The following is a 19,295-nucleotide window of genomic DNA, read 5'->3' as shown; positions in this document are numbered from 1 at the left end:
GAACTTGAGGACATTCTGTTAAATGAAATAAGCCAGTCACAAAAAAAACCCAAAAAAACAAATACTGTATGATTCCACTTATGTGAGGTACTTAGAGTAGTCAAACGCAGAGACAGAAAATAGAATGATGGTTGCCAGAGACTAGAGGGAGAAAAGGAAGAGTTTGTGTTTAATGGGTACAGAGCTTTTGCAAGTTTTACAAGATGTAAAGAGTTCTGTGAATGGAGGATGATGATGGTAGCACAATAATGTGAGTTTACTCAATGCCATTGAATTGTGTATTTTGGTCTCCTTCGCGTGACCCTTACAGCCGCTGGTCTCGGGGCACAATGGCAACTCTTAAGGAAAAACTGATTGCACCAGTTGCAGAAGAAGAGGCTGCGATCCCAAACAATAAGATCACTGTAGTGGGTGTTGGACAAGTTGGTATGGCATGTGCCATCAGCATTCTGGGAAAGTCTCTGGCTGATGAACTTGCCCTTATGGATGTTTTAGAAGATAAACTCAAAGGAGAAATGATGGATCTACAGCATGGGAGCTTATTTCTACAGACACCTAAAATTGTGGCAGATAAAGATTACTCTGTGACTGCCAATTCTAAGATTGTGGTGGTGACTGCAGGAGTCCACCAGCAGGAGGGAGAGAGCTGCCTTAATCTGGTGCAAAGGAATGTTAATGTCTTCTTTTTTTTTTTTTTTTTAATTTTTATTTATTTATGATAGTCACACACAGAGAGAGAGAGAGAGGCAGAGATACAGGCAGAGGGAGAAGCAGGCTCCATGCACCGGGAGCCTGACGTGGGATTCGATCCCGGGTCTCCAGGATCGCGCCCTGGGCCAAAGGCAGGCGCCAAACCGCTGCGCCACCCAGGGATCCCTGTTAATGTCTTCAAAGTCATTATTCCTCAGATAGTCAAGTACAGTCCTGATTGTATCATAATTGTGGTTTCCAACCCAGTGGATATTCTTACATATGTCACCTGGAAACTAAGTGGACTACCTAAGCACCGTGTGATTGGAAGTGGGTGTAATCTGGATTCTGCTAGATTTCACTGTCTTATGGCTGAAAAACTTGGCATTCATCCCAGCAGCTGCCATGGATGGATTTTGGGAGAACATGGCGACTCAAGTGTGGCTCTGTGGAGTGGAGTGAATGTGGCAGGTGTTTCTCTTCAGGAACTGAATCCAGAAATGGGAACAGACAACGACAGTGAAAATTGGAAGGAAGTGCATAAAATGGTGGTTGAAAGTGCTTATGAAGTCGTCAAGCTAAAAGGATATACCAACTGGGCTATTGGATTAAGTGTGGTTGATCTTATTAAATCCATGTTGAAAAATCTCTCCAGGATTCATCCAGTGTCAACAATGGTGAAGGGCATGAATGGTATTGAGAACGAAGTCTTCCTGAGTCTTCCGTGTATCCTGAATGCTTGGGGCTTAACCACTGTGATCAATCAGAAGCTGAAGGTTGATGAGGTTGCCCAGCTCAATAAAAGTGCAGATAACCTTGTGGGATATCCAGAAAGACCTAAAAGATCTGTGACTTCTGGCTTCTAGGCTGTAGAAATTTAAAACCATGATGTGATTAACTGTGAGCCTTTAGTTTTTCATCCATATACATGGATCACAGTTTGCTTTTATCTTCCTAAATATGTGAATCTGGGCTCATAGAATCAAAGCCCATGCTTGGTTCAATGCTTGCAATATGAGCCTTGAACAAATAAAATTAACTATTGTAGTGTGCCTCTAAAAAAAAAATGTGTATTTTACCACAATTTAAAAAACTTTTTTTAAAGATTTTATTTGTTCATGAGAAACAGAGAGAGAGAGAGAGGCAGAGACACAGGCAGAGGGAGAAGCAGGCTCCATGCCGGGAGCCCGATGTGGGACTCGATCCTGCGTCTCCAGGATCACACCCTGGGCTGAAGGTGGTGCTAAACCGCTGAGCCACCCAGGCTGCCCTAAAAATTTTTTTAGAAAAGATTCTATTAAGGAAGAGAAGACACAGACTGAGACAATACTTACAAGTCATATTTCAAGTCCTGTTGAAGAACTTGTGTTGAGGATATGTAAAGAATGCTCACAACTCAGTAATAGAAGATAATTCAAATATGCCCAGCCCTGGAGAGAGGGCCCCAGTCCAACTTCAACAGGGGCCATTCGATGGGAACTTTGACCAAATTTCTGTAATAAACATTTCTGGTTCACATTTAAATAAAATTTAAAAAAAAAGATAACCCAAATAAAAAATAGGGAAATGCTTTGGCTAAACAGGTCACCACAGGAGAAATATAAGAGCTAATAAGCGTGTAAAGAGCTATTCAACATCATTCATCAGAATGTCTATAACCAAAAAAACTGTAGCAGTACCAGGTGTTGGTGAGGGATGTGAAGAAACCAGAATGCTCATGAGCCACCAGCAATACATGTAGTCTGGTAGAGCCAGTATGGAAAACAATTTTGCAGTTTCTTAGGTAAACTTATCACATAATGTAGCAATTCCATTTGGAATTGGGTAGGAATCTACCCAATAGAAATGAAAACACACAAAGATGTGTACCCTTGGTCACAGCATGATGTTCATAGCCCCATTATTCATACTAGCCCCAAAATGAAAACAAGCCACATGTCCATCGACTGATAAAATATAGTATATCCATACAATGGAAAACTATTTCATCAGTAAGAAGAAGCAGTATAGATACATGTAATATCATGGATAAACCTCAAAAATATGTTGCATGAAAGAAGTGAGTCACAGAGACTACATACTATATAAGTCCATTTCTGTGAAATGTCTAGAAAAGTCATATAGAGCTAGAAAACAAATCAGTGGCTGCGTAAGCCCTAGGGTGATGAAAGTGGTGGTGGATTGTGGTGATGGTTGGACAGCTCTATAAATTTTTTACAATAATTCAACTGTACAGTGGGTGAATTTTATGAAGTAAATTACACCTATCTCATAGAGGTTCTTGTGAGGATTTATGAGAGCAAGTGCCATGTGTAAAGGAGACGGTCAGTAGAGGACCGTTGTTATTTATTATTCTTTTTGTATATAACAACAGCATCTACTATCAAAGACCCCAGAGTTAGCCACGTAGAATCTGAAACTCATATTGGAGGGAACCAAAAAAGAAAACATAGCTGAAGTGAATTTTATATGTCATTTACTGCTTTCTCATTCAGTATTAGGATGTAATACGGCAGTGGCTTTTTTCTTTTTTTTTTTTTTTTTCTTTTTTTATTTGCGGCAATGACGTTTTTAAATTGATCGGAAAGAGTGACAAATTTCATAATTATTCTTTTTTAGGGGGAGTAAAACTTGGATTAGGAGATTTCATTTTCTACAGTGTTCTGGTTGGTAAAGCTTCTGCAACAGCCAGTGGAGACTGGAACACAACCATAGCCTGTTTTGTAGCCATATTAATTGTAAGTATACACTAATAAAAACGTGTCAGGACTCCTCATCTCAGAACTCTGATTATGCTGCTCCTTGAAGGTGGTCCATTTTAACCCCAGCTGGGCTGAGTGTGCCAGTCACCTGGAGAACTTTAAAAATAATTAATAATAATAATTGAACCTTACTTGAATAGGTCACCACCTGGCCCCCCCATTAAAATCAAAATCACCTGGGGGCTTTAAGAACTATGCATCCCTGTCCTGAGATTTTTTTTTTTTTTTAAGTTTGATTTATTTAAGAAATCTCTATACACATTATGGGGCTTGAACTCACAACCCTGAGATCAAGAGTTGCATGCTCCTCGGACAGAGCCAGCCAGGGGCCCCTGCCCTGAGATATATACAGTTTTAATTTTGTGTTCTTGTTGTTTTTAAAGTTCCCTAGAAAGTTCTGATAGGCACCTCAGGTTAGGAACCGCTGCTTCAAGCCTAGCAGTGTAGCTATGTAGGAAATAGGCTGTGTTATCAGTCTTCAAGGGGTACTTGGATCCTTACTTAGTCCATAAGTCTCATGGTGATTTTGCCTTTAATGCCACAACCTGCAGCAAACAGTGCTTGTTGGGCAGCAGGTATGAGACAAGAAAAGCTAACACAATGCATGATGCCATGTAGATCTTGCTTTAGTGTCATAGCATAAACCCTGAAGCTTTCGAAACTATAAGTAGGCTGTAGGATATTTCTTATTGGTGTTTTTGCTAAGGGTATATGTGAGTGAAATTAGATGAGAGCCTTTACTTAAACATTTATGATGACATCTGTGGTTTATCATGATAATAAAACCATCTAGAAATTTCATGTAATTTATCTTTTTTTTAAGGTTAGTTGTCTGGATGTGTTGTATCTTTTAAGAAGAAAATAACTTACTCTGGATAAACCTGAACTGATGTTCAGTTTTCAGACCTTGTCTCAGTAGCTAGGGTTAAAAAAATGGACTATATTATATGACTGCTGGGTTTACAGGTATTCCTCTACTTTCTGAAAGTTCACATTACACCACTTAACTGTTTTTTGTTTGTTTTGTTTTGTTTTTTGTTTTGTTTTGTTTACTAACCAAAAGTAATCCAAGGAGGATTTTTTTTTTTTAAAGATTTTATTTATTAATTCATGAGAGACGGAGAGAGAGGCAGAGACACAGGCAGAGGAAGAAGCAGGCTCTCTGCAGGAGTCTGATGTGGGACTTGATCCCAACCCCGGGATCAGGCCGAGTCAAAGGCAGATGCTTAACCACTAAGCTTAACCACTAAATCGTCCCAAGGAGGATTTTTACTTTTACAAAAAAAAAGCATTCCCATACTAATGAAGGTCTTCTGTAAAAGTGAAGTGGCGTAATTCAAACTTCGAGAAAATGGGGATATGCTTCACTTTATGTCATTTTGGCTTACAAAAGGCTTTGTAGGAATGCTCTACTTTCAGATAGAGAAACCTGTATATACTTAATAAACTTATACTGGTTTATTCAGTGAGCATCTCTTTGCCCCCATATAACATAGAGGGTGCTCTTCACCTCTGGGATTTTAGCCAGCCAAACTAAATTCACAGTAGCCAATCAATATTTTAGATAGATTTTTTTTTTTTTTAGATAGAAATTTCAGTATTATTTAAGTTAAAATAGTTTTACTTATTTTTGGATTATATTATCTAGAATTAGGGGGTGAAGTATCAACAACTTGTAAATAATGAACTCTAATGCTGCAAAGGAAAAGAAATGTTTCCAAATTAAAAAAAAAAAAAAAAAGTCCCAAAATTTAACCTTAAAGGATAGTATTCAGTGAACTAAATTAAGACCAGGACTTGTGATTGGGTTGTTTTTGCATGAAATACTTCCGTAATTTTGTCTGAGTTTATGTCTTTTCCCCTCTACTCCACAGGGTTTGTGCCTTACATTATTACTCCTTGCCATTTTCAAGAAAGCATTGCCAGCTCTTCCGATCTCCATCACTTTTGGGCTTGTTTTCTACTTTGCCACAGATTATCTTGTACAGCCCTTTATGGACCAATTAGCATTCCATCAATTTTATATTTAGCATATTTGCAATTAGAATCCCATGGATTTTTCTCCTTTGACTATAATAAAATCTGGGGAGGACAAAGATGATTTTCCTGTGTCCACATCTAACAAAGGCAAGATTCCCAGCTGGACTTTTTGCAGCTTCCTTCCAAGTCTTCCTGACCACCTGTACCATTGGGCACTAGAAGGGAGGTATCTATAGAAACTGGTTTGAACATACGTCATTGTGATGGACTGAGTCCCTCGGTGCAAAAACTACCAGATTTGAGGGACAAGGCTAAGGAAGAGGGACGGACTACGAAGTTGCTGTGCTCCCGCCAGCCGTGTAACCCTTGGTCACAGGTGGATTTTACCAACATTGCAGACTCTCAGGACTACCATTACCAAGAAATTAAATGGCGTGGTTTAAACCAAACAAGACTCTTCATCTTAAACTACATGTTGAAGATCAACCTAATTAACATGTATTGAATTCTGAAATTTTTCAGGAGGTACTGTAAGGAAAGCGGGCACCAGCAGCAAAATGAAAAGGTTTTTGAAAAGGGGCTCCAACTTTCACTTTCAGATCTTTTTTGCTGCAGACTTATCATTTTTAAATAAGACTTTTTTTTTCCACTTTGAGTCAAGTCAGATGTGTAGGTTGATTTTGAAAATTTCATTTTCAAGAACTGAAATTCAGTACTATCAACGGTTGCCATGTCTTCCCACGGCCAGTATGAACCGATCTTGAGGCTTGCTTTATCCTAAAAGTCTTAGCCTCAGGTTCTAAATTCAGTAATTTCTGGAAAGAGTGGAATGACACCCAAACGGTTTCCTATCAGCCTTAGGTGCATTCTGGATTTTCCACTAAATTCTTTATTTTTACACATACTTGTAGGGTCACTTGCCCCTGGATGCTTCCATCGTTCCCATCTCTCCCTGACTCCCCCATAAGCATTCTCTTACACAGTAAATGAGACAGCTCTGTTGTGGTAGCAGATGATACAGTTATTCTAGGATTTTACTCTTTGTGTGGTACAAAGAACGTGTTATAAATCAGTGCTGTCAGCCTCGCTGTCATAATTTCTTCAGTAGCAAATACAATGTGTGCCCAAAGACAGTGGAATTAAAGAAGAGTAAAATGGCTGGTGAAGCACTTTCTGTCCTGGTTTTTTTCTTTTCTTTTCTTTCTTTCTTTTTTTTTTTTTTTTTTTTTTTTTACTACAACCCATTGTCTCTCACCATGGGTCAGAATTTGAACCAATAGCTAAAATGCTGGTGGTTTATAAAGTCATTTGTATCAGTACAAAGTTGGAGTTAAGAGAAAGCCATGATTTTACTCGGTGAGCCTTGCATGGGAGGACCTAGGGTCAGGAGGAGAGCCAGCTGCCAAGAAGAGAAAGAAGGGGCCTCTAACAGCCAGTAGGACAATATGAGCTCACGTCCCGTGGGCAGATGTTAAGGAGGAGGGCCAGTTTATTCCTCAGGAACCTCACAGTGGGTGTTCTGTGCTTTCTCTTCTGCCTTACGTTTCATTTCTGTAGACCTTTGAACCGACAGTTGGGTTGAGGCCAAGCACAGCTCAACTAAGGGCATAAACAGAGCCATTAGCCCATGGGCTCATGACTCCTCTAAGCAAAGCTTTGCTGGGCATAACCCTTCTACCACTGACAGCTTCTGCCACTGATACTCCTACCGCTACACCTTAGCCATGGTGATCAGACTGTATGCATTTGTGAGAAATTTAGTCTTCCTTTGTGGCTGAAGAAAGGCCAACTTTTCTTCTTGTTCCTGCTTTCTCTCCAACCTGTCGTGTGATCTGGTTTGCACTTCTTGGAGTGTAGAATATCTGTTTTCTGTCATAGAATATTTCTTAAACTAACTTGAGCAGCAGTGTGCTGTTCATAACCAGAGCATAAGCAAAACTGGCTCATATTAGGCAGTTGAGAACTGCAGGGAAAAAAAAAAAAAAAACAAGTGCTATGCACAGAAAGAATGGTGCATAAAACAACAGGTTCTCTCATCTCTTTGTTTAGCCCCTTTCCGAGAGTCTTTTTCCTCAGATATGTAGCAATATGGGTATTATCTTCTAGAAAGACACATGAATCAGCAACTACAACAAAGCCATATGTACATGTTTGTGATATGAGGCAGTTTTGAGGGAGTCCTGATCTATAGTAGTTTTTGTGCAAAGTCCCCAAAGTACCGTATCTTTCACAAAAGGTTCATCCCGGAAGAGGATCTGTGTGTGGTGAGAGTGTGACTATGTCCATCCTTTGTATCACTGTCCACCTAGAAAGACTGCAATAAAACTCACTTTCTACAAGATGCAACCACATCTCAGCATAGAGAGAACTCTTCTTACTTCTTGAAGTCACCAACCTCAGATGCAGAACTTTGCCTTGGAACTTTCTTCTTAGGTTCAATAAAAGTTTTTCTGAAATACCAATAATGCTAGTCTTCCACCATGAAAAATAGTCATCAGGGAAAACCATAGCAAGTCCCCTGAGCATGTGCCCTCACACAGAGCAGGGGTGGCTATGGGGCCAGGCCAAACAAAGCAGGCTGAGCCCAGGCAACCTGTTTAATGAAGAGGATGAAGAAAGTGGCCACTAATGTCTGGGTCTGACTGGCTTCCAGAATACAGAGTGTTTATATACAGAAGGCTGCTACAAACCAGCCTGTGGGCATACCAACCATATTTGGAAGATCTGTGGACCTTTTTTCCAAAGAGGAAGAGCTTGCTTTTCCTGTTTTTGATTCTCACTTAGGTTAGTGTGTGGTCCTAGGATCACAGATCTCACTGTAAATGATTAAATTTCTTGTGAAAAAAGCTTTCTAAGCAACTTGGAAGAAAATTATAAATGAATGATTTATTGATTTTACTACAGAAGCATCTAGAGAGACAGTCTTCACTTTTAAAGTCCCGGATCCCCAGTTTTTAAAGTCTCTTGATTTTTAAAAACTCTCCTTGCCTAACTGATGTTGATACCATAAATTTAGTTGCTTCCCCTTTACTTGGCCTCAAAAAACTTTATATAAGTAGTCTTGATCATAATTTGTAGAATATGGGACAAAAGCTCCCACATAAGATCTCCCAGGGTCAGCATCTCAAGGAAGTCTCTAGTCCTGAACCTCAAGGCCTGGCCTTGCATTATTCACCCATTCATGATCTAGCCCTGGAAGAAAAAGAGCTCAGAAACCACTATGAAAAGATTTATTCAGTTCCTGGCATGGTGCTGGAGTCTAAAGATGCAAAGAGGAGTAAGGCATATCCTCAGAATGCAGCTATAGTTTCCTGTTTACTGATAGATACATCCTTAACTTCTCTAAAATATCAGGTACTTGTCAGTAACCCCTTTTCATGGTTACCCTTTGATGTCATAAAGGTGACTTGATTCTTCCGGAAACCACTCCTTTCTGTAAAGTACTTTTTCTCTCTGATTTTGGATAGTCTGTAACAGTCTGACCTGCTGTTCTAGAACCTCACCTCTGGGGTATCCACAAAGCTGACTCTGATCAGGGTGGGGATGGGGGTACTTGAAAACTGGACATTTGGTCTTGCCCTTGGGATGAAACATGATAATCATGAGTTTGAGCCCAGAAGTGATCCTTGTGATCTTCTCTAAATCCCCCAAACAGGAGATTAAAAACCATGGTTTCAGCTCTTCATGGCCCTCGGTGAAATGGCTGAGCAGAGTGTTCCTAACAAGGCTTCATCACACCTCCCGAATCCTCCAGATGGCATCCTCTGAATAGCCCTCTCTGGTAGGAAAAACCTCAGATGCACATATTAAAAATCAGGAGAGTGCTGAAATGAACCATTTCTCTGTTTTCCGGGGCCTCGCTGCAACATTGCCCTGAGGAAGTAGCTGGGTCCACTCTGGGTCCTGGAACGTGGTGTTGGCACTTCAGCCCAGGCTGTGTAGCAGGAAAGCCTTCCCAGGAAGCAGTTTTCCTTTGAAAATAATTCTAAAAGGACAGCTTCAAAATCAACTGTAGAGAGTAGTGAGCACAGGATTGTCTATTTATGGTGTGATTCGAGGTACTGGCTAGAGGTTTCAGTAGGATAATTTACATGTCCGTCGTCTGGCTTTTGCTTCTACAGACACTGCTTTGTACATGATTCAGACAGACTGTGAATCCATCTTTTTAAAATACCTTTCAAATTCTTGGTAAGATAAAATTTTGATAGATGATTGCAGATTTTCTTGTATTTGTCAAATTAATAAAGACCGCATGAATCCAGCTGTGCTAATTTTCTTACATGGAAGTATTATAATGTGTAACTGTGAGAACTCTTGAACTGTTATCAGGAACCGTTAAACACAAATGCATTGTTTCTGTTATTCACTCATACTGGAAGGGGGTAAATTGCAAGTCTCGAAACAACTATTCTTAATACTTAGTTTCTGAAACCATTTTTTTCTAGAAAACATCTAAAATTGATGCTGAAGCTGTCAAAACAAGAATTTACATGTATGCTGTACAATGCAGATATCTTATGTACTGGAGGATTATCTTTCAAAGTTATGATGTGGGTACCTGGCTGGCTCAGTTAATAGAGCATGCAACCCCCTTATTTTTGGTGGGGGAGGAAAAAAATCCGAAACTTATTCTCCAACAAGACAGCATCAGCAGGTAAAACTACAGGGGTTTCTCCACATACATTCACAGGAGCATGATTTGCTTAACAGGGAGAAAGGCTCTGGTGTGTTCTCTGTAATAGTATCCACATCACAGTGTAAACAGGTACTCGCATTGTGTTCTCAACTTACAATTCCAGAAGGAAAGGCACAACGTGGCAAAAAAAAAGTTCTTTTTGGATCCTAAAGTCAGGTGCAATAACAGACCAACTTTTGAGAACAGTCTTGATCTACTTTTCCACAAAGGAGGAGATCCTCCACTCAGAAAGTAAGGTCTTTCTACTTCCTTGTTCAACCATCAGAGCGTGTTTCATCTTTACATATACAAAAAGCGGGGCGGGGAGGGGGTAGTTTAAAAAAAAATCACAAAAATATCTTCAACAACGTCTGGCTGTAGAGCATGCAACCCTTGAAAGGATTGTGAGTTCAAGCCCCATGTTGGGTGTAGAGCTTACTTAAAAAAGCAACAAAAACAAAAACAAATGTAGGTCACATCTGAAAAAAAGCAACACTTGTTTTATTGATAGCCCTGTCACTTGCCTAAAACTCTCCAAAACCTTTTGTTCCTAAACATTGAATAGCACATAAAATATTGGGAATTATTGATCAGAAATAAGATGGTGGCAGGGCACCTGGGTGGCTGAGTCAGTTAAGCATCTGCCTTCAGATCAGGTGCTGATCTCAGGGTCCTGGGATTAAGCCCTGCTCAAGCTCCCTGTTCAGTGGGGAATCTGCCTTTCCCTCTCCCTCTGCTCCCCCTGCCCCCACTTGTGCCCCCTCTCTCTTTCTCAAATAAAATCTTAAAAAAAAAAAAAAAAAAAAAGACTGTGGCAGGAAAACCAAAGTTGGCTATTGTCTTCAAAAGTAGCATGTAAGAGATACATTACTGGGTACATTGGCTAAGAACACCAAGAAGAGGAAAGGTGTTCATCCCCTCCTTGGGATTCACAGGCATCATTTGCTTTTACGAATCTTATAGGCAGTGTCACTAGAGTCTGCCACAGAAATATGATTTGTCCTCATCAGCTGGGAGGGGTTTCTGATTTTTAGGGGCGTTGACAATGGTAGGTTTTTGCCTTTTTTTTTTTTTTTTTTTTTTTAGATTTTGTTTTATTTATTCATGAGAGACAGGCAGAGACACAGGCAGAGGGAGAAGCAGGCTCCATGTAGGGAGTCCAATCCCGGGACTCCAGGATCACACCCTGGGCCAAAGGCAGATGCTCAACTGCTGAGCCACCCAGGCATCCTGATAATGGTGTTCTTAATGAGAATGAAGACTGTCCTCAAGCAGGGTTGAGAAGCAAGAATAATGAGGTTGGATTCTGGTATCACTAGGTAAGTACCAGAGTCTTCTGTAGCCCAACCATCTCCTCTGGGGAGGGATTCCTTTGTGTGCTCTGTATGTGTATGTGGTGGGGGGGATCCTTGCCTACCAATAGCTTAGGATCTGGTTAAAAGTAAAATGACAACATACATGAGTACCAGCAAGTATGATGACTTGACTCATTACATCATTTGAATGGGAGTGCAGAGCCACAAGACAGGTTTTAAGATCAGAATATTTCTAGGAACAAAGTTGGAAAAAAGTTTGAGAAAAAGGAAGAATCTGAATTGGCATGAAGACAAAGGATATACACCAAAAACGAAGGAGACACCCCAAGGACAGTTGGTTTTTTAATTAAAATGATTTACCCAGAGGAAAATCCAATTAGCTAACTAAATCTGTTGCCATATTTACTGAGAATATACTTTCTTCATTAAGTGACTTGTAGAACCCATGGAGGATGTGATCTGACCTACTACAGGGGCCTTTTAGCACAGGGACCTCATAATCTTGGCCAACATTGATTCTCCTACAGGGGCTGACTCTTCTGTGCCTCGAATGCCACACCCTCTAAAGCGGAGAGATGGAGGAACCTCAAACCAAGTTTGTTGGAGTCCTAATTCTTTTTTTTTTTTTTTTTTTTTTTAGGATTTATTTTTAAGTAGTCTCTACACCCAACATGGGGCTCAAACTCACAACCCCTGAGATCAAAAGTTGCACACTCTACTGACTGAGCCAGCCAGGTATCTCAGTGGAGTCCTAATTCTTAGGACAAGGGGTAACATACCTCCCCTTTTTTTTAAGATTTCATTTATTTGAGACACAGCAGGAAAGAGCACGTACAGGAAGGAGAGGGAGAAGCAGACTCCCCACTGAGCAGGGAGCCCAATGTGGGACCAGAACCCCGAGATCATGACCTGAGCCCAAGGCAGATGCTTAACGGACTGTGTCAGCCCCAGGGGTGACATACTCTTCCTGCCATTGTTATCCTCTTTTTCCCCAGAACTACAATAGTTTTAATTATGTAGTAACCCAAGGTCAATTCCTCATGCAAAAGAAGAAAGGAGATTTTGTTACCCCTCTACCCATAGCATACCTCGAGGTGAACTGCGGTAAGATTCGGATTGCGATTAGTTTTCTTGGGTAGCCGACCTAGCCAAGAGCCACTAAACTCGGCGATGTGTACAAGGAAGATCTGAAAGTTGAAATAACACTAGGTCACTATATTTATACTACGTTTAAATACCTGAATTGAAGTGAGTTCTTTAGAGCTGGCGCATCCCCTCAGAATAGGGCTATCACGGTGATGGTCACAGAGTAGTCTCTCAAATATGGAGAGAGACTGAGGAGAGATTTGGGGGACTTTATCCTGCATCTGGATTTTCAAAGATTTTGTCCACCAAGTGCTGTAAGTCATTAGGCAGTAATTTGGTTTTCTGTTTACTAATTGGATTTACCTACATATGCCATAAAATAGCATTAGGCTTGTTTAGTGAGGTGACTGGGTTTTACTTGCATGACCAGAGAGCTGCAAATGTATGATTTCTTAAGATTTTCTCAGGGGCACCAGGGTGGTTCAGTGGTTGAGCGTCTGCCGTTGGCTCAGGTCCTGGTCCTGGGATCGAGTCCCACCTCAGGCACTCCGGTTCCCTGCAGGGAGCCTGCTTTTCCCTCTATGTTTCTGCCTCTCTGTGTCTCTCATGAATATAGAATCTTTTAAAAAGAATTTTTTTCTCTCGAACAAAATGACCTCTCTGCCATCCTTCTGCCCTAGTGGGTTTCCCACTGTTCCTCCACCCCTTTCCCTCCTAACTCAGGGGTCTTCTCTGGAGTAACCCAGCCAGGTCATCAGTTAAAAAACATCATCAGGCTTGAGGCCTGTTAAGTGCCCGTGGAAGGGGACAGGCTCTTCTATGCTGGGTGATCTCAGCCTGCACTCACCTCTTGCTGTCTGTACTTTCCTGGGCTGCTGGGGAGAGAAGGGCCAGACTTCCTATTTTCTCACAGTGGCGACCCTAATGCCCGGTCGCTCTACTGGCCATTCAGAAGGGGGAGTTCCATGAATGTTTGGTAACGGAACCCCACCGAGCAGCCAGGCCTCAGGTGAACATGCTATTGATGGCATAGCCCCTTTAGCTCTGGCAACCCAGGATTCTGTCCTCTAAGCCAAGGCACTCCTTTGTGGTCAGGTGGGCCCCTGGCAGTGACCCCGGAGCAGGCCCTGGAGGGAGGCCTAGGGAGCAGGGCCTTCCCCCTGCCCCTGTGTACATGTAGCAAGTCATCCTTGAGGGACTCCTTTTAGCCGGCAAGGACCAGATTTTCCTCCTTCCCTCTTGTGCTGTACATAAATTGATGAGGTAATCCACAGACTTGTTGCAAGTGATTATGCAACTTTGGTCATTAGAGATGTGACTCACCAAGGCCCTCCAAGCTTATGATAATTGTCGTATGAATTGATTTTCATTTTTAGGTCAAAGGCACTGGTAAACAGTTTTGTGAGGGGAGGCAGGTGGTCTGACCCCAAGAGGCCTGTGCCCGACGGAGGTCTGGGGGGGGCAGGGCGGGGATCTGGGCTCCCTGCCCACCGCCCCGGCTGCTAGCAAGGCCCTCCCCCTCCTCCCCTGGCAGCGCCCCAGCCTCCTGCGGGTGGGGCCTGGCCGCCTGCACAGGGCCCCCGCCCCGCCCCCGGGGCTGGAGTCGAGTCTCCCCATCACCGCCTCCCCACACGGCCCCGCCAGCCCAGCTGTTTCCGCAGCCGCCCCCACTAGCCCAGGGTTCCCTGTCCCGCTGGGGGCCGGCGCCCTCCTCCCTGCAGTCCTGGGGTCCCACGCTCCTGCGGCTCCCACAGCCCCTGCACAGAAGAGGTCTTGTTGACCCCGCCGGCTCTGAGCAGCGGTGGGGTGGCCGTGGGTGTCCCTCCCAGCTGGCCTCCAGGCCCCCCCTCCACTCTCTGGGGAGTGGGGACCAGCTGGCCACGGGTGGGGAGCTGGGTGCGTGCGCTCACTGCCCCATCCTAGGCCTCCGGGGAGTGAGCGATGTCATGGGTGGATTAGGGGTCCACAGGAGGGGATTTCCATGCATGATGACAAACAGGCTGCGTGTGGGGGAACATGTTTTAAGTGAGAGCAAACATTTACCAGTTTTGCCTTACTTACAAGGCTGTGCTGGGGGAGGCCAGTTGGCCTTATCTGTTTAAGAGATCCCCTATTTATAAACAGGTGGTCAGAGTTGAATCCAAACAGGATTCTTCCCCTAGGGCACACTTGTGACATTGAGAAATATATGGGTTTGTCCTGGGTCAATGTCACCATGTTGAATGTGGAAGGGATAATGGAACAGTTCTTAATACTTGTACTTAACCCTCCTTTAACCAAGAAAAGCCCTGAGACAACTACTTGCCCCATTAAATGCCCCATTAAACCACTTCCACGGAGCGCTTCCTATCAGTGCGCCTCCGACCCCTTACTAAGCCCATCCCAAGCAGGGTCCTAGGTCATCCTCGTCCCACCTCCTTCCACAGGTGAGAAAGTGGAAGCTTTGAGACAACCAGTCACAGCCGCAGACTCACCCACTAGGAAGCGGGAGAGGGCAATGGGCCCAGAGCCCTGGCCTCCTACCTCCAGGACAGAGGCTCGCTGGAGATCTGTCTCTGTCAAACTGGGTCACCTCTCCAGGCCTCCGTTTTGTCCTCTGTAAATGCAGAGTCTGTTCCTCAGGTTTTCTAACTAAAGCTCAACAAGACCTGGCCCATAGTGGCTGCCCCAGGCAGAAATGTCTGGAGTTGAAAAAAAAAGAAAGACAAAAAATTTAATTGTACCTCACAAGGTATTTTGTCATTTTATTCTGGCAAAGTCTACACAGAAATTACCATGTGGGGATGCCTGGGTGGCTCCGTGGTTGAGCTTCTGCCTTCGGGGGGGGGGGGGGGGGGGCGCCACCCCACATCCTGCAGGGAGCCTGCTTCTCCCTCTGCCTGTGTCTCTGCCTCTCTGTGTGTGTCTCTCATGAATAGATAAATAAATAAAAATTAAAAGAAAATTTCCATGTGAATCATTAAGTGTACAGGTCGGTGGTATTCAACACCCTCAAGGCTGTGCGGCCCTCGGCAGCCCGGATCTCCAGGACTGCCGCCCCGCCGCCTCCCTGGCACCCTGACGGCCTCCGGGACTGGACCACTCCAGGGACCTCTCCTCAGTGGAATCACGCAGTATGTGTCTTTTCATGTCTGGCTTATTTCTCTCAGCACAATGTTCTCAGGGTTCGTCCATGTTATCGTAGGTTTGTTTTAATCTAAAAATAACTACAACACCATCCTAAACCATTTCGAAATACATTTCACCTCAACATAACATACTCCCAACCTCAAAGTGGATGTCCCCCAAATGTGTGCTGTGGGTATTCAGTGTCTTTCAGTGTCCACAGACCACACGCCCCACTTTGAGGAGTACTTCCTTCCCCACTCTGGTTGCCGCGCAGCCGCGTCACAGCTGGGCTTCACGGTCCGTGCTGAGTGGAGGCCTGTGCTTGAGAGCCTGCACGAGCGCGCACACGCGTGAGTGTGTGTGTGTGTGTGCTTGCGTGTGTGCGTGTGGCACACACCACCCTGAGCTCTCTGCTGCCCTCCTTTGTTCTCAGCCCCTGGGGCTATTGATCCTTGAGAATTTTCCATATTAGCACTGATTTTTATTTACATAAGTCCATTATCTTCCTTTTAAAAGTGAAGAAACGGGGATCCCCCTGCGGTGGCTCAGTGGTTTGGCGCCTGCATTCGGCCCAGGGTGTGATCCTGGGGTCCTGGGATCGAGTTCTGCATCGGGCTCCCGGCACGGGGCCTGCTTCTCCCTCTGCCTGTGTCTCTGCCTCCCTCTCTCTCCCTCTGTGTCTCTCATGAACAAATAAATAAAATCTTAAAAAAAAAAAAAAAAGAAAAATGAAGAAACTGCTGTGCAGGAAGGTTAACTTGCCAGACGTGTCCCAGCCAGTGAGTGGGACTGCACCAGCTCACACCTCCTCCCACCTCCCTCCTCACACCGTCTCCCATGTGCCCACCTTCACAGCCCCACCACGATGGAGTTCAGCAGGCCACTAGCCGCCATCACCACCGTTAGTATTACTGTGTAACCCCATTTGTAGTTATGTCCTGTTTAATTTTTATGGATTTACAATCCCTTATTTGCGATTATGAAATTCTGAAGGCTTGGAAACCTGAAAGGTTTCTCCTGAGTTTGGGAGAAGACCTGGCCTGAACAAATGTCAGGCTATTTAGAGTCTCAGTTGAGCCTGTTTTGGTCAATATTCGTATATTTTGCTGGTTTTGTTGTTTTCAGTTGGTTAGTTTTTGTTTTTTTTTTTTAATTTATTCATGAGAGACACAGAGAGAGAAAGGCAGAGACACAGGCAGAGGGAGAAGCAGGTTCCATACAGGGAGCTCGATGTGGGACTCGATTCCAGAACTCCAGGATCATGCCCTGGGCAGGCACTAAACCGCTGAGGCACCCAGGGATCCCCATTTGGTTAGTTTTGATTAAAGAGGGCTTCCAGACTATTCTGGAGGCAGTTTAGTAACTTCTAAAAGCTGAAAAATGCTCAATCCTGAAACACATTTGGTTCTAAGAGTTCCTGATAAGGAATCGGAACCTAGATATAGGATTATAGTTATATAAAATCTATAAAAATAGGGCAGCCCGGGTGGCTCAGCGATTTAGCATCGTCTTCAGCCCAAGGCCTGATCCTGGAGTCCTGGGATCAAGTCCCACGTCGGGCTCCTTGCATGGAGCCTGCTTCTCCCTCTGCCTGTGTCTCTGCTTCTCTCTCTCTCTCTCTGTGTCTCTCATGAATAAAATCTTTAAAAAAATAATAAAATAAAATCTATAAAAGTAAAAAGCTTAGGGATGCTTGGGTGGCTCAGTGGTTGAGCATCTGCCTTTGGCTCCAGGCGTAGTCCCTGGGTCCTGGGATGGAGTCCTGCATCAGGCTTCCCCGCAGGGAGCCTGCTTCTCCCTCTGCCTGTGTCTGACTCTCTCTCCCTGTCTCTCATGAATAATTTAAAAAATCTAAAAAAAATAAAAAGCTTAGACCCAGTCTTATGTCTATACATCTTTAAGCGGTGTTTTACTCAAAGATAAGGGTCAGGATAACAGGTCCATAAATTACCAAAGTTAGGCTCCTAACCTCCCCACAAAATTAGTAGAATTTCCTTCTTCATTTAACTTGAGTGTTGGGAAGTCTATTTCTGAATTGAGAGGTACTGATCCTCTTGAGTTTCTGGGTAATGTTTCTAGGCCTGTGGCAAAAAGCACAGACACTTCTCAGTTTCCAGGCTGAGAGTTATCAAAATACAGAGGTTGGAGCAGCAAGGAGAAAAGCAGTGCCCTTGGGAGTGTGGTGGAGAGAGACCTAGAAGAAAGGACCCGGGCACCTGGGTGGCTCAGTCAGTTAAGCGACTGCCTTGGGCTCAGGTTGTGATCCCAGGGTCCTGGAATCAATCGAGTCCACAAAGGACTCCCTGCTCTGTGGAGAGCCTGCTTCTCCCTCTGCCTCTGCCTGCCACTACCCCTGCTTGTGCTCACACTCAAACACACGCGCACGCTCTCTTTCTCTCTCAATTAAATAAGTAAAATCTTAAAAGGAAGAAGATGGAGAAGGAGAAAGAAGGAGAAGGGACCCAAAAGCCCCGGCAACTGCAACTGGTCCCGTGGGGGTCCCAATCAGGTGCCTCCCTGGCAGCCCCCCCAGCAATAGCAGCAACAGAGCAGGAGATGCTGGGCCAGAGATGCAGGGGCTGCACGGAGGGAGGGAGGACTTGCCCTGTCTCTGTCACTGTTGATGGAGACACCAAGGCTACTGGCAATCAGCTGCAGGATGCCAAGTGTACTCTGGATGCTGGGGCACCCACCCTGTGCTGAGGGGGACCCTCCTGGGCTGGTCCCACACCCCATACTGACTTTTGTAAGGGCCTGGGCCTCAAGTCCTTCTCCCCCTCGGGAGGCAGAGTGTGGGTGAGGGTGGGCTCCTCACCTCTGTTCCCTTAGTCTTCAGAAGCTCATGGGGTTAGTTTCTGCAGAGGATATGTAGCCCCTCCTTATAGGTGTGTGTGTGTGTGTGTGTGTGTGTGTGTGTGTGTTCCTGTGTAGAAGGAAAGGGATAAAATCTCTGAGGCTGGAGCTGCTGAGGGGAAACCAAAACAGGGCAGGTTTTCTGGAAAGCCCCCTTCTCCCCTGTGTTGCTGCTGTCCTGACTGGTCTCCTGCCTCAACTCGTTTCTGCAAATGGTCTCCCCGTCCCTACTGGTGACTTGTCCCAGGATCTGGGTTGAAGATGGGGCAGGTGTCAGACCTGATGTCACTGAAGGACATCCCAGGACTTATTCTTTAAAAAAAAAAAAAAAAGATTTTATTTATTTATTCATGAGAGACACAGAGAGAGAGGCAGAGACACAGGCAGAGGGAGAAGCAGGCTCCATAGGAGGGCGATACGGGACTCGATCCCTGGACCCTGGGATCAGGCCCTGAGCCAAAGGCAGATGCTCAACCACGGAGCCACCAGGTGTCCCCCAGGACGTATTCTTTCTCTCTGGATGGCCCTGGTGTCTACAGAGAGGGCCGGGGAGTTATATCTCTGTCCCAGCTTTGGGGTTAAAGCTCCCCTCCAAAGGCCAGGTGGCATCCTTAGGGTGGCAGCTGCCAGACATACTGAGCACTGGACTCTCACTCTCATGGTCTGGCTTGGTTGTTTCAAGGTCCTGACTCAGATGTGGCAGCAAGAGGGGGAGGATAACAGATTAGCGGGGGACCTGGAAGCGGCTCGAGGGGCAGGGGCGGGCAGACAGGTAAGGAGCATTTAGCTGTGCGAGTCCCCCCACCCCCCAGCTTGGACTCTTGC

General features: G+C 44.5%; 1 protein-coding gene and 1 pseudogene across 3 annotated transcripts in view; both read left to right on the top strand.

The window, feature by feature from the left end:
* Positions 1–9,693, top strand: part of PSEN1 (presenilin 1) — a 78,658-nt gene extending 68,965 nt beyond the window's left edge. For all 3 annotated transcript variants that reach the window (XM_041758704.1, XM_041758702.1, XM_041758703.1), the window contains exons 11-12: positions 3,310–3,428; positions 5,327–9,693. In XM_041758704.1, coding sequence (XP_041614638.1) covers positions 3,310–3,428; positions 5,327–5,482 — 275 coding nt within the window. In that variant the 3' untranslated portion in view covers positions 5,483–9,693. The remainder of the gene's footprint in view (positions 1–3,309; positions 3,429–5,326) is intronic.
* On the top strand, positions 232–1,563 carry LOC121493281 (annotated as a pseudogene).
* Positions 9,694–19,295: the final 9,602 nt, after the last annotated feature.

This window comes from Vulpes lagopus, chromosome 6 (assembly GCF_018345385.1).
Source record: "Vulpes lagopus strain Blue_001 chromosome 6, ASM1834538v1, whole genome shotgun sequence".
Classification (NCBI taxonomy): Eukaryota; Metazoa; Chordata; class Mammalia; order Carnivora; family Canidae; genus Vulpes; species Vulpes lagopus.
This window is presented reverse-complemented; position numbering and strand designations above follow the sequence as displayed.